Below are 16188 nucleotides of genomic sequence, written 5' to 3' on the forward strand. Positions count from 1 at the left end.
CCACTCTAGGCGAATAGTTCGTGCTGCTATACATATGAATGTACAGCTGGGTACATTCCCGTTCTAACCTGAATGTTGTCCTTCTTCATCGTCAAAGGTCGGTTAATGTTGTGCAGCTTGTAGTACAGGCCACACGCATTGCACACCGGCTCGCCGACCTGGTTGCGTCTCCAGAGCGAAGTTTTCACCGTTTGACAGTTGGAACATTGCAGTCCGACGCGTCGCGCTGAACTCTGCCGGAAGGTACAACAAAAGTTGGTCAATTGAGAGGGTATTTTCTCCCGCACGTTAGTACGTTGATGATTAGAAAAAAAAACAAATAAAAACAAATGGAACATGAAAATGGATGCAGAGGGTAGAGAAAAAGAATCAGCTTTTTTGCCATCATCTTGGTCAACCTACCAGTCTTCGGCTTTGCTTCTCCTCGGTGGTGCGAGTTGTCAAGGAATTGTAGCCATAGTTCTTATAGTGATCCCCGCCCTGTTCAGCGGCCACTGGAATAACAATTTTTATAACAAACAGGATTAGTTTGCGTTCGCGCCACAATTGGTGTGTATTCGTAATAACGCATGTTGGCGTTCCAACAGTAAACATCATCTCTCTGGATATGTCTCAAGGGGGCACATGGAACAGCCCAAGCGGGGTCTGTTTGTAACAAAAAGCTTGAGCATATCCGTAAATTTAATAGCCTGCGTAACCATACTACGAAAGATAAACCGGATGTCTGGTTTTGAGGCATCGGAAATAACATTTACTGTTCAAACCCAACTCACGTTACGTTTTGTCAACTAAACTATCTACGGAAATTCAAACTACGCATATATCACTGTATCAGACATAATAACATAAAAAACACTACAAAGTTCGGCCGGGCGGGGTTCAAAAGTCTCTATTCTACCACAAAGCTTATTCTTTTCCTCTGACGCAATCAAGAACCAATAGCAAATAAAAGGACGAAATGAGGATGAGTTTTTGGTAAGATAAGAAGAATAAATGTTGCAGTTGTTTACAGGTTCTTTTACCAAGCGTCTGGGCTGTTTGACCAACGGCCGATTCATCCCGTTCATCTTGTGATAGAGGCCGCACGCATTGCACAAATAGTGTCCAGTTCCGTCCCGACGCCAGAGCGGCGTCTGAATCGCACCGCAATTGACGCATTCTCGTCCCTCGGTAAACAAGTCCGCTTCTATGCCCACTTTTGAAAGGAAAGACACAAACAATGATGATATAATGATTCAATTTTAGTTCTCTGTACAAAATGCGACAAGTATTTACATATGACATAGCAGAACAATGGCTGATAGCATTTTTTTACAGTTACGTTCCAATTAATTACTACACATTTACGACGTATGAAACCACCCGGTCCGACTTTTTCCTATAGCTTCCTTTTTTCCTGATTCACGCAAAAGTTCAAAAACCTACAGTGGCATTTTTTATCCTCCATTAACGCACACTGCCACTACACTTTTTGCGCTCAATAGGTAAAACTTAAAATATCCAACCAACCATAAAGCACCGAAGAAATTCTTCCACCTCCTCCTGCACCATTGTTAACCTACGCTAACCGGGTGACATGCTTCGGTTCCAGCAGCGTCAGGAAACGAACCGTTCGTTATGACTTTTTTTCCCGGCTGATAACAGCAAACTAAATTCCGTCCTTTTCCCATCCAATGTTCGCACAAAGCTTGATCGTTGGTACCATACTGGTTACTTGTTGGGAATACATCATACAATAAAAGACTTATGTGGCTATTGTCCACGCTAGAGCAGCGGGTCACGTTTATTATTTGCCCTGCCCTGACTAATTGTGTTTTTTTTTTGGTTTCGTTTTTCTATTCCGCCTTGCTTGGTGGATCAAGAAAAAACCCGCAAAAAGACGCTACGGGTACGGGAAGCCCTTCCTTCGGGGACCAGTAAAATACGAATGCATTACTGTTCTAGCCAGTGAATATTTAGCCTCGTGTTTTACTGAGACATTTCCGGTTTTGCTTTTGGGACAGCTCAGTAATATAGCTGTGTTTACACAATTGCAATAAAGATGCATACCCGGCGGCTAATTAGCGGAAGTCGGGGTGCGTCGCAGCTGGACGGTGATATCGAAGGAATTCCTTGGGGAAAATCATCCCGCATAACGAGTGGTTAGCATATCGGAAGGCAGTGAGCCAAAAAGTTGCTGTTTTACTTCTGTCACATCAATACGGTGGAGTCGGAGCGAGACAGACCCGGCTGTCTCTGGCAGAGAAAGACTCTAATAATATTGTAAATTTGAAACTCGAAAGTCCGTGCTAGAAAACTTAACTTGATGTTGTGTTGTTGCAGATAATGTACAGGGCTCCAAATACAGAATTTAGGATGACAAAAATATTTACAGCTTGACTACTGGTTCTGGAGCTTGAATGTCTTTGAAACAAATAATCTGGGTCAATTAAGGCATCTACAGGGGAGCAGAGAAGAATAAAAAATTCGATTTGTCTGCCTCCGAATTTGTCAGTTTTTCGATTTGATTTTGTCAGCCGTACGTATTATGACTTACATACGCGTTTTGAGTTGTACATCTGATACAACTAGCAACTGAGTTCAAATTACATTGTTTGATGACTTCTAACTGGCAAACCAAGCTAAGTTCATGTATTCTCGGTGAAATTTACCTTATTCAATTTTAATCTCAATGTTTAGATAATCATTATATGAATTAAACCACTTTCTTACAGCTCCAACTAACTAGAATTTGCTTACGATGTTCCTCAAGGAAGCCACTAAGGACCACTGTTGTTTGTTCTATTAATCAACAATGCATACGAACGTTTTTCTACTTGAACTCGTTTTGTTTGAATAGGGTTAGCACATACATTCCCCTGGAGCCACCTTTGTAACTGTTCTAAAACATTATGTTATTGCATATACAATAAAATCCAAACTTGTAAAATTGTTTTTAAATAATTTAAAAAATAGTTACTTTATAATAATCCAGACGAGTCTTATTTTAACGATGATAAAGATAGCGACACTAAATGGATAAGATGAAGGATAACGCTAATATAATTATTCGAAATATATAGGTGGAAATCTTTCGAATACGTCTGAACGTCTTACAGATGATATAAGCGCCAACATGAAACTGATCGTGGAGCGGAAGGCCAGTAGCGGCTGTCCGGCGAAGATAATGACGAAAAAGGAGAAGGAAGCGTTGAAAAAGCTGTTCGACAACAAGGACGGAACGAATTTGCGTTACGCCGGCCAAAAATATCACTACTCCCATACCTTAATTCACCAAACCCTCACAATGGAGGACATCACCTGCTGGAAGAAGACTCGGTCCCCCGAGTACACGGACGAGCAGATAGCAATCGTGAAATCGCAGTGCCGGTGGATGAGGAAGAACTACCGCAGGACGTCGTTCGTGCTGAACGAAGAAAGTTAGTTTCCAATTTCGAAAACCCACCTTACAGGAAATGATAGTTACTATTCCAGCGACAAGCGGGCGACAAGTACCGCCCGCATAACGCTTTTATTAGAGGAAATATTTGCTTTTATTTTGTGAACTTCAGTCACGGTTTCCACCATTTCACTATTGAATCGGTTTTCTTTACTTTAACTAGTTTACAGCTTTATGAATATTATTCCTAAAACCAAAGGATGACTCGTCATGATATTCATAGATTTAGGAACAATAGTTTACAAAATCAAAATATTCCTGATGTTTTCTCGTGAACTATTTCACGAAACTCGAAATTTTATTCATGAATTCAGTCAATCCTAGTGAACTCATTCATGATTCCTAATCCATGCTCATGAAATAGTTCACAAAATCATAAAATATTATTCATGTATTCGTGAACTGGTTCATGGTTCCTAGTACAATCGTCACGACTGTCCATTCCTGCTAGTTCACAAAATCATGAATCATTATTCATATATTCATGAACTGGTTCATGATTGCTAATACAATAGTCACGACTAACCATGGATGCTCGTAAAATTGTTCACAATACACGAAACATTATTGATGTATTCGTGAACTGGATCATGGTTACTAGTACAATCGTCACGACGATCCATTAGACCGGTAACAATTTTGAATTTTTTTCGGAACACTGTTAAATCAAACGGTAATTGGCTTCACATACCATTTGTCAAATATGAGCTTTTTCTGCAATCTATAGTTCACTCACAAGAGTTTTCAAGTTTGTATGTGAAAATATATGAAAAATGGGCAATAGAAACAATAAATTCAGTAAAAATGCCAGTATCATCTTGTGCATTCCATAATCTGCAGATATAAAGTTTAAGGTATAAGGGTCAACCTTGCCGAAGACCAGAAATTGATCCGATTTTGCAGTAAAAAGATATTCTCATATAAAGTTATGTGTTGCCTCTCTTTCTCGCACATGCTTGGAATAGGAAACTTAAAAAAAATCGGATGGTCTTCAAAGTTATATAACTCTGTCGGGGAACCTCCAATCAATATACAACCTTCAGCAAAGCTGTTCGTTATAAAATACGGCCATATAGCCATAAGTTTTGAGGTATGCAGAGTTACTGTGAAATTTTTTATTTGATTTAAAGTTTTTATTTCCTAGTTCGCATATGTTTTACTATAGAAACATGAAACCTCTTGTGGGTGAACTAGAGCTATTGGAAAGATCTCGTATTTTACATATAATTTGTGCATCCAATTACCATTTAAATTAGCAGTGTTCCGAAAAAAAACTCAAAATTGTCGTCGGTCTTCTATCCATTCGTGCTAGTTCACAAAATCATGAATCATTATTCATATATTCATGATTTCTAATATGATAGTCACGATTAACCATTCATGCTCGTGGAATGGTTTACAATACACAAAACATTATTGATATATTCATGAACTGGTTCATGAAACCTAGTTTAATAGTCACGACGTACCATTCGTACTCGTGGAATAATTCACAAAATCATGAAATATTATTCATGCATTCGTGAACTGATTCATTGTACCTAGTATAATAGTCACGACCTACCATTCGTGCTCGTGAAATAGTTCACGAACTCATAAAATATTCATGTATTCGTGAACTGGTATGTGATTTTCGATCTATTTTGCATGCTGGTGATATTTAGAAGATATCCCTAATCATTTTCAATTTCATGTAACATGGTAATGAAATTTTCACATGAACTGTTTCGCTAAATTTCGAGTATTATTCGTAGAATCATTTTTGTTCCATGCACTTTTTCATGAAATGTCCAGCTGCTAGCGACCAATAATAGGTACGAGCAGTAGATATAAAAAAACTATTAAGACCTCCAAAATCGTTATGCGTTGAGCACCACAAATCATGGTTGTGATATAGTTCACGGAACAAGATACCGTGAATCAATCATACTCAGTTCAAATTGTTAAGTTACTCCGAGTAAAAAAACGATAGTAACCTAAAAATAACAGATCGCGATGAGGTGAAGAGAAACTACGAATTCCATGATAAAACTACTGATGTCATGAACATGAGTCACATTACTCCACGTGCCAAATATGAAAGAAAGCTTTAAAATAAAATATCACGATAACGTGAACAGAAATGACGAAAATCGTCACTAAGATCCTGAAATCATAAACGAAATCACACAACTCGCGACAAAAAATATCAAAAAACGTGACTAATACCCTTACATCATGAACATAAATAAACATGAACTCGTGATTAAAATAATGACGCTGTGAATAGAAATTATGAAAATTATGATAATTTTCCTGAAATCATAAACATAAATCACATAACTCGTGACTAAAAAATTGAAAATAGTGGCTAAGATCCTGAAATCACGAACATGAATGACCCTACTCATGAATAAAATATCACGTTAACGTGAATAGAAATTACAAAAATCGCGACTGAGATCCAGAAATCATAAACAGAAATCCTGCTAGTCTGACAGTAAAATCCGATAGCATACTCGTGAATAAAATAGCACGGTAGTGTGAAGAGAGATCCCAAAAGTCGCGAAGAAGTTCCTGAAATCACGAACATCGTTTAACTGCTATATATTCCCAACCATGAACAAGAATCATTCTATTCTATTCTACCCGACCAGAACGACATAACAGAAAGCTATCAAATTTATATCTCATGTTGATATTTATTACTCACTGTGTTATTTTTTTGATATCCCAAGAATATATCTTCTGGTGATATCATTGAACTGCTAATATGATTTTAATGTACGCATATAACAATGATGTTATAATATATTACATATTCTTTCACAATTATCTTTGAACGCTAACTGTACACTGTAAAGCGGGCAAATGACCAGTTTGTTAAAGCCCCCAATAAACAAACCAATCGATCAACTATGAATTATTGTTATGTTACACAAATGATCGTCTATTTGCTAATACGCTGAAGCCTCCTTTTATGCGTATTTATTCAACTTTTTAAAGCAAATTTTCGAAGTTTTTATTGATTTCCTTATATTTGCGTTTTCCACATGGACATTCAAAGCTCCACGATTTTGAGAATAGATAAGTTTTAGATGCAAGTGGTCGGAAAACTTGAAAATAAGGCGTTTAACCCACTTGGTTGCATTTTGATTAAGAGATTACCTATTTTCTGAGACACTCGTCTGACACGCAATTTCGAATATGTGGCTTATGATTTCAATGTTGAAACCTTTATTCAAAAAGTTTTGGAATCGCAAAATTATCAACAAGCTATTCTAAAAAATATAATTTTCATATAAAACTTATTTTAAAGAAGATGTAGGAAGTATCAAGCACACCAAATGAAATAAAGAAACTCGAATTCAAATAAAAAAGCATTTTTTAAACAATTTGTTATGGTTTAGTCAAATGATTCTATAAATAATTTCCTTTTAATTAATTGTGCATATTGCGAAAACGAATTTTAAGAACTTAAAAAAACTGTTTGATATATATTGATTTCTACAATACATTTATGAATTTTGAGGATCTTCGAGGATCTTCAGTCCGATTTCTCCAATTTATGCGGGGTTTTCATAAACAACCGCAACTTGTCCAGTTTGTGGGTATCTGATTTTGTGCGTTCTCCGAATTACCAAAGTATTTTTTTGTTTAAACCCCCGCATAAAAATGTTTGAGTTTGAGATTGTTGTATCTTTTCATTCCACCTAAGACAGTTTGACATTTACAATGAACTGACAATTACTTTGAATGCGCATATGTACTAACGTTTCTGTTGTATTCGATGGTGCTTCGTTCGTCTTAAAAAAACATCGAACTAACAAATTTTCGTAATAATCAAGATACTTGATTCATTATGTAGAAAGTTAAAAAAAGGAATAATGCGACCTGTTCAAATTGTTGAAATATTAATATTTGTGAGTATGCTGCATAAAGCTATCAATATTCCAAAATGGCCTAGAAACCTCTGAATAAATACACATCCCAGCTGGTATTATTGTTTGCTGTTACAATTTAAATGTGTTTTAGATAGTGCTTGAAATAGCTAAAAACTTTAATGTAAAAGTATTGAATAATTTACTCGTTAAAACTAAATAAAATTTAGAAAAGAAGATGTATTTTAGAAAACATGAAATATTCTAAAATTCGTCACACCGAAGAATCCTCAACAATTTCTTAAATTTTATGATTATCTGTTATAATATTCGCAGTTGATAGATTGAACTATTGTAAAAAATTGTATTTCTGCGAATTTATTAGATGTGAGATAATTGTACTGGTTTGCTTAATCTTCCCCATACTAAAAATGCTAATAACAAAACCCCAAAAGCGACTTTACTTGAAATCTCAAAATGCAAGCCTCAAAACTTTGTATTTGTTTCATTGAATCTATTCGGAATCATAAGTAACATTTGTCGTATTCTCCGTAAAATAATGCAGGTAAATTATCTGCTAAATGTTACCATATCGCATCGACATTATTTCTAAAAATCGTGTAAATCATGTTAACGTGCAAAAGAAACGCCGAAGCGCACTATCCACCAGATTCTAAAAATAGCCCCACTTTCTTAATCTGAAAACATATTATAAAGCTATTCAGTCTATCGTAATATAGGCAGCTGTAGTAGTGAGCAAAACTGTATGAAAACAAAGCGTATTATACAAGGAAAACAAACAGTCCTTAGGCTTTGGTAAAGTTCAATGTGTGCGTTCTGGAAACATCTTCTGCATCTATAATCGTTTTGCCCTTGACGGATGCGTGGAATATTATGCTAACTTTAAACATCAGTCGAAAACAACGTCGTTGGCTCATACAGGCAACTTTCCCATCAAACTCGGAATACCCAGGTTCAAAGCGGCAATATCGACAAATAATAATCTGCGTGTCCATAATATAATCGCTATAAAAATCAGCCAGCATGTATGCAATCATTTGGCAATGCTATAAAAGCTTTTGCTGCATGAAGCTTTTTGCTCCCAAGCAAAAAGTGCCCTAATGTATGCTTTATTTTTCTCGTATTCTATTTTTAGACGTGCACGCTAAAATCGTTGATGTTATACAATAAGTAATACACGCTATGTTGGGTTTAATTATGCTATCTCACGTTGTTATGATCGTGTTATATTGCTATCAACGTTTGTTATAAATGTGATATTCGTAGAGAATTTTTTGTTAGAATTTTTGTTATTTTAACACCTAACGGTTTCTACTTTATAACAAAATTTGATAGGAATTTTTTCGTAACAAAATATCAGCATGAGTTATAATTGTGTTATTTCCTTCTGATCGGGTAACCCTTACATAACTAGTATGGAAAAGCATCCTGGAAAACACTGCGGTTATTCTGCAGAGTTTTTCTTGTCAATATTAATATTTGATGTCGCAAAGATTAAAACTGCCAGGCCTACTGTGCAGGGTTGGGTTTGAGGATGTGTCAAAAATTAAATTATTGATTTAATGAATAATTTAATTACCGATTTGTTTTGAATCTTAAAGGAGGAAGAAACGAGGACAACCGTACCGACCGTTTCAGTTTGGAGGGGATATAATAAATCGTTGGGAGTGACTTTACTAAGAAGGTTAATGTCACTTTTTTGGTCCTTTGGGATAGGACAGAGGTACTTACACCTTGCCCTGGCTAATAAGCCTAGGTTATAGCGCCTTTACTCGATCTCCAAACCATGAACAAGAATCATAACAAAAACTTAACATGTCCAAGGAACAACAATAGTAACTCAACCAAACATTCGAATGTAACGCCATGTATATATTCGGGGTGAACTAGTTTTTTGAAAATACAAATAGTTTTGTGACTACAAGGTTATTAATCATGATTTCAGGAACTTGGTCACGGTTTTTGTAAATCGTTCAGTTCACGAAATCATGATCTTTTGTTCATGAATTTATGAACGGACTTTTTCCGTGTGCTTCTGTGCGACTTGGAACTACACCCTCAGATCCTTTCCATATTACATCGGGCGTTCCGCAAGGAAGTCATCTTGGTTCTCTTCTTTTTGTACTCTGCGTGAATGAACTCTGCAGTGAATTATCGTCGTCTAAAGTCATGTATGCAAATGATTTGAAAATGTATCGTGTTATAACAACTACGGTGGACTGTTGCGCATTGCCAATGGACCTCGGGTTATGGATTGGTGTGACAGAAACGGCATGAGTGTGAATATTCAGAAATGCAGCATAATCACTTTCGCACGAGTACAATCGCCCATTGTTTTCGAATACCTCATGTGTTCTGCTCCTCTAGAACAGGTCGAATCCGTCAAAGATCTAGGTATCACTCTCGACTGCAAACTACGGTTCTCCGCACATGTTTCCCCTATCATAGCTAAATCGTGTTTTGTACTTGGGCTCATTAAACGCAACACTCGTGATTTCAATTATGTTTACTGTCTACAATCTCTATACATCGCTCTGGTACGCAGTATTCTGGAATAGAGCGATTCCATGAGAAACCGGCCAACCGCAAAATATGACCATCGTCGATTCGAACGAAACTTTGCAGTTGTGTTTGGTGTATGAATCTCCATGATTTTCTCTGGCAGTTGCAATATTTTGATATATGAGCAATTTTTCAAAAGGGCGTTGACTGCGTGCATTAATTTCCAAAAAAAATCGGTCGATTACTCTATTTTGTGCAGCAAAACTATCTAAGAACGAGCTACAAAGAATAAATACTTCTATACGAAAAAATATTCACTGAAAAAAATGTTGCGTCATCTTTCACAAAAACAATTTATTTAAAAAATTTAAATTGCAAAAAAACCTATTTTTTAATTTTTTTATATTTTGTCAACAAAAATCTAAAGAGAAAACAAACATTTTGAGTATAATTGCATGATGAAGAACGCATCCGTAAAAAAGGTTTTCCAACAATAACTTTATTCATATTTTTAAATTTCATACTAACTGACATACAAAACTGAAATTTTATTACAGAATATAGAATATAATTCTTAATAACATTTTAAATCAAAATACATTCAACAAAAATCTTCCGAAAAGCGATAGTTTTCGAGATATTTGGAATTATGCTCCAGCAAAAACAATTGATTCGTGTAATTATGCCCTTTTGAAAGTTATTCGCGTTACTCCTTCATAAAATGTCAACATTCTAAAGTTTGTCGATTTAAAGATGTAAAACAAACTTTTTCAGTATATTTGAATCACGGAAAGGTTTTCAATATAAAAGTTTCCCTAACAACAACATTTGACATATTCATACCATTTGCAGTCAAAAATACAATTTTATTTTTGAATATGATTCTAGACGTAATTTTAAATCAAAATACTCATAACAAAAGTTGTCAGAAGTGTAGTAGTTCTCGAGATATATTAAATTTTGTTCTAACAAAAAAATATTTTGTTTTATTACGACCCTTTCATAAGTTATTAGCGTTTCTCCATCAACAAAAAAAAAAAGTTTTTTGAAAGGCCCATAGTATTTCATATAACTTTGCCATTGACATTAAGGCGATTGTAAACCATTTGTGTACACCCAGATGCTCACGAAGCTCCAGAGGAAGTAAGGAAGCAGAAACTTCCAAAGTTTGCCAATAAATACATAATTTGGCAAGCGATCTGCTCATGTGGCAAACGGAGTGCACCGTTCATGACTACCGGGACTGTAAACGAAGGGATCTACCTAAAAGGAGTGGTTACAGAAGCGTCTGCTTGTGTCTGTTGAAGCCACACGAGGACCGTACGATCTGCTGACCGGACCTAGCTTCCTGCCACTATTCAAATGTTGTCCTGGAGTGGTGCGAAGCCAAAAGAGTAACTTTCGTACCCAAGGAAATTAATCCCCCCAACGCACCGGAACTAAGGCCCATCGAAAACTACTAGGCAATTATGAAGCAAGCACCACGGAAGCATCCCAAGCAGGTCAAATCTGAGGAAGATATGAAGACATGAGTTTCCGTGCAGAAGAAGTTGCAGCCATATGTTGTACAGAACATAATGAGCGGAGTTAAGGGGTTATATACAAAGTTGAGGGTCGAAAAATTGAAAAAAAGAATATTGCATATTCTGAAATTACATACTTTCGAGAATATCTGTGCGAAATTTCATCCCGATCGGAGCACTAGATTTGAAACTACAGCCGTTCGCAGCGCGCTGGTTCCACCCACGAATGAAGCTAACACAAAACTTTGAACGCGATTCTCTCGGAATGGAGTTCCTTGAAAAGGACCGATGCGGTGAACGTGGTATCTCAACAACTGCTCAGCTGATTTTCAAAAATTTTGTTTTAATTTGTTCGTATTTACATTCTCGTGTACTTGAACGGTTCATTTATGAGGCAAAAATTTTCGATTCTTCGTAATGATTTTTTGTATAAAATTTTGAACACCTAACTCGAGCAGAAACACATAACAGAAATATTTCCAAACTATATCTCGGGTTGTTATTTATTTATTTATTTATTATTTTAACTACTAACGAGGTCTAATTTATACCACAATGTGTTACAAAAATTGTGTTCTGTTATAATCTTGTTAATTCGTTCTGATCGGGAAACCATCGATTTTATTGTCAACATAGTTTTTTCTTCGCAACGACTCATCCAATTTTCTTCAATTTTTTTTCAATTGATCGTAAATAATTTTTCTCGTACCTTAACGATGCATTTTTATGCATAAATTTTTGTTTTGCAGATGAGAATTTTTTAAAACCTTTTTTAGGCAAAATGCAAATGCAGGAAAAAATATTATTTAATCAACTAATCGTTAAGGTACGAGTAATACTCATATACTAATGGAATTTTTTGAGTTTTGGGATTTTGGTTGATCTATTGGTCTACAATGGTGATCACCGCAAACCTCTTTTATAAAAAAGGGGTTCTGGGGAAAAGCTATAGCCCCGCAATTATCAGTATATTTTTATAAACTTATACTTGTTTATTTTACTGAAAAATGTACTACCAAAATATCGTAAGTTTGATGTAATGAAATCATTGCTTTATACCTTTCAAACTTTCTTAACATTTTTCAATCAAAAAGGTACGTAACTCCTTAATTGTTAGTATCGAGTCTCTAGAATAGTCTCCCGCAATCTCGGTCGGAAAGTTTCAAAAGAATCAGCCCTCTAGGTTTTCTACAGCGTTTTTCCGTGATGCAAGTTGATGTGACCCCTTTATATTGAAGTTTTATATGGCGCATGGTGGGTCAATGTTTAGTTGCCCAATATGATCTTAGAAAATCCAACGGAGCCTGGGCCCGTATAGTCAATTTAAAACCAACTGCACACTTAGTTTCGAACGAATTGTATTTTTCATGAATCACGTTTTCATGAATTTCATGAATCACGTAAACATAGCCCAAAAAACTTATGTAATATCATGGGTTTAAGCATTTGCTAAATCAATTATATACAAAACTTCTGAGTTAGCCGTCACTTGTCCGAATCAGATAGGTTTTCAGTGGTTAATTAAATCAGGTTTCAAATATATTTTCCAACCACGTTCTGCAATGAATCATCTTGAATTTTTGTTTCAATTCTCAGCGATGAAAATATTTTGGAATATATAAGTTTGAAAAATTGGTGATACTTTTGCAATAAATAAATGTTGGCACGTGTCTCTTATGTTCAATATATAATAAATGACACCATTTTAAGACAAGTCAATCTACAGAACTACAACCATAACAAGTTCACGAAAAAATCTATAATTAAATTGTAATTCAGCTTTATTATTCGATGCATTGTAACTAAAATTATCTCATTTTTTGCGAAGCAACCCTAATTACTTAAAACATTTCTGCATTAGTGGGATATTTTAGTCTCACTGAGTATTTCCTATCATAATAATATCATAATTCTTGATGGGAATGATCTCAGTAATGTAAGGAGGATTAAAAACATGTAAAAAGTATCAGCTAGCACTGACGAGAAAAGTCCACACCGGTCTGCCCCATCGACTGTCAGTATCACTTTACTTTACTGGATTGTAGTACATTTGACTTCAAGAAAAATCAACAATCCGTAAAGTAGTACTCGCGGCGTTATTTAGGTGTACAACAAAATCGTACCAATCCGAGTCCATAAATAAGCACCCATTGGGCTCCTGATAACAGTTTCGCCTTCTTGCGAAAGGCACCTTTCCGCTTATCAGACTGCCTGCCCCGCCCCACCTTATTTATGCGAACTACTTCGTTCTGGGTCACGTCTATCACAAACCCGTCCAGGTTAGGAGGTTACCCTGCTATTCTTTTCCCAAAAATTTGCATAACAATGTCTTGTAGGAAAAAATTGCCTGTAAACAAACAGGCAACGCTTTACCTTCTGTGATAAGAGGTGAAACAGTTTCTTCAGTGCTGCCTCTCGGTTGTGTGGAATATATTCTAAATGGTTCTAATTTAACTGATAGGGGGTACTGCTAATTATAACACTTACTTGCAGTCAGCGAGGCGGCTGCCGAAAAGGCCGTGGCAGGTGTCAGGGTAGGCGTCGTCCGTCGGCCATTTCCAGACGTACTTGAAGCCACGGTACTGTACGCAATAGCGTTGGCTTCGTAGTGCGATGGCCATTGATCAGTCTGCGAAGACAAAAGGCAATTCGATCGATAACCTAAATCTGGTGGATTGAAACAGCATAAAGTATAACCTACCTGTTGGCCGTAGCTAGTCGAGATCGCACTATAGTGGTTAGCCCGTGCCGCATTGGTACTGGAAGCGATTCGCTGAAAAGCTGGCAGACCGCCCTTCAGGTACTCGTTATCGGTTAGTCCCGCCACACCAGCAGACCACATGTGCGCCGGATCATGCGTTGGACTATTGTTGAAGTACTGCATCGACGCCGATGGAAAGTTGCAACGGCTGTAGGATGGACTGGAAGGAAAGTAAGGACCACCGTTAGAGAAAGAGTTGTTTAGTTTCATCATCTGTCCCAAACAAGCAAAATACTGCTGAATGAGTATCAAATGAACGGATTGTTTCTGTTCTCCAGTGCACCAGCAGCGCTGGTCCAATCGATGTACCCAAACTAAATGCTACTGAATTGTCAACGCGCGCGTTTTCTATTCGGAGCTTATGCGAGAAGCCAGTTGGCGTTGTCGCCTTCTACAGCTGTTGGTGGAATATCTTCGTCGTCGTCTTCTTGGTCGTCGTCAACATCATTTACTGTGGTCTCGATCGACCCATTTGCTTGCAGTGCATTCGATCGGAGGCATTTGTTTATAGCCGGAGTAGGTGGAAGTATTCGTAAACAAAAACATCCTCTGTTTAGAACGATTTGCAGTGTCTTTACTGTTCCACTGATGCTTAATTGAGAGTGATAGACTGTGGCTGGCGGTGCACACGCACGGCATGTGGGCCTGACCAGGAAATAAGCCACCTGTTGATTGTTGTGAATATTTTGAATCTCTTGCAAAACTACCCACAGCAGATCAGGACTGATGTTTATGTATCCGTCTGCCTATGACACTTTCACTCAAAAAATTCAAATTCGCATACAACGTGCAACCTGTACAATGTTTTGATTTATATGAATAGAATTAAATTCGACGCATCGGTTTGGAGAATTTTAATGCTATAAAATATGGTTCTTCTGCGTCCAAATTTTGTAGCATTATGATGAATAACTTCTTAAAGGTTGTATAAACGAATCGAAATACTCTGCGAAGAAATTTGTCTAACAACGTTTGGTACACTGTAAAGAGAATCCAACAATAAAATTTACCAGACAGGTAAGAGCTTCTTATTGTCCATATACATAACCTAACTTAACACATTAAATGGAATATATTTGAAAAAAAAAGTTTCAAACGAGAAACATGAAGAAATCTTCACTGTAACTGTAACGGATAATAGGATAATCATCATTCTTGCATGATGAACAATTATCGAAAAGTTTCTGCTAAATAATTATTTCTGAAGTACTTTTACAGACATTAATTTGTCATAGATTTCTAGTCGTACAAAACTATTTCTATGATTTTTAAAATCTTGTTCTAATGACACATTGCTCATTAGCTAATCAGTTTATCATTAACTTTCGTTAAAAAGGCGTTCGAACTCACATCACAACAACGTCATAATTCTCGTGTAATTGATTAGAAAGGTCCGAAAGAAAGCTGTCAAAATTAACTTTCGGACGTTATGTTAGCAGAACAGAGATCGCTTTAGCAGATGAAAAAGATTGTATTTCTTTTGATAACTGTCAACAACCGTGTTTGGTGAATAACAGTGGCAGATCCAGGGGGAGGGTCTTGGGGGTCCGGACCCCCCCCCCCCCCCCCCCCAACGAAATTGTTTAAGTTCTTGAGAAATTTTAAAATAGTTTCTATTTTAAATTCATTCTAAATTCTAAATCATTCCAAACCAGATTCGACCACCAAAACTGATTTTAATTAGATGAGGGTATTACATATTACGTATTGTACAATGAACATTTCAAAATCGAAATTTCGGACCCCTCCTAAATTTTTTTCTGGATCCGCTCCTGGTGAGTAACGGTTCATCCAGATTTCCCCCCACGAATCGTGTTTTGGCAGTTAGCTTCCACACCTTAATCAAGATTTGCTCGTTTCAAAAAGACATCTTTGATTTTTTCGTAAGACAAAATTATACATTTATCTTATGTTCATGAAAATAGTAAGATTCTCGTATGAAATACAAGCGAGTGGCATATGCCATACATAATAAATGTTAAGATAATCATATATTCATATGTTAACATATTTATCATAAGAAAACATAGTTTTCTTAAATTTTTCTAAATTTATGATAATTTTTATGAAATTCGCTATACG

General features: G+C 36.4%; 1 protein-coding gene across 5 annotated transcripts in view; it reads right to left on the bottom strand.

The window, feature by feature from the left end:
• LOC131683840 (box A-binding factor-like) overlaps window positions 1-16188 on the bottom strand; it is a 94389-nt gene that overhangs the window by 13170 nt on the left and 65031 nt on the right. For 3 of the 5 annotated variants that reach the window (XM_058966183.1, XM_058966185.1, XM_058966182.1), the window contains exons 3-6: window positions 14047-14266; window positions 13833-13974; window positions 1011-1195; window positions 69-233 (exon numbers count right to left, since the gene is read on the bottom strand). In XM_058966183.1, coding sequence (XP_058822166.1) covers window positions 69-233; window positions 1011-1195; window positions 13833-13974; window positions 14047-14266 — 712 coding nt within the window. Of the gene's footprint in view, window positions 1-68; window positions 234-402; window positions 495-1010; window positions 1196-13832; window positions 13975-14046; window positions 14267-16188 lie in introns of all 5 variants that reach the window. The other 2 variants (XM_058966184.1, XM_058966186.1) reach the window with 2 other exon arrangements.

The sequence above is a fragment of the Topomyia yanbarensis genome, chromosome 2, assembly GCF_030247195.1.
Source record: "Topomyia yanbarensis strain Yona2022 chromosome 2, ASM3024719v1, whole genome shotgun sequence".
Taxonomy (NCBI): Eukaryota; Metazoa; Arthropoda; class Insecta; order Diptera; family Culicidae; genus Topomyia; species Topomyia yanbarensis.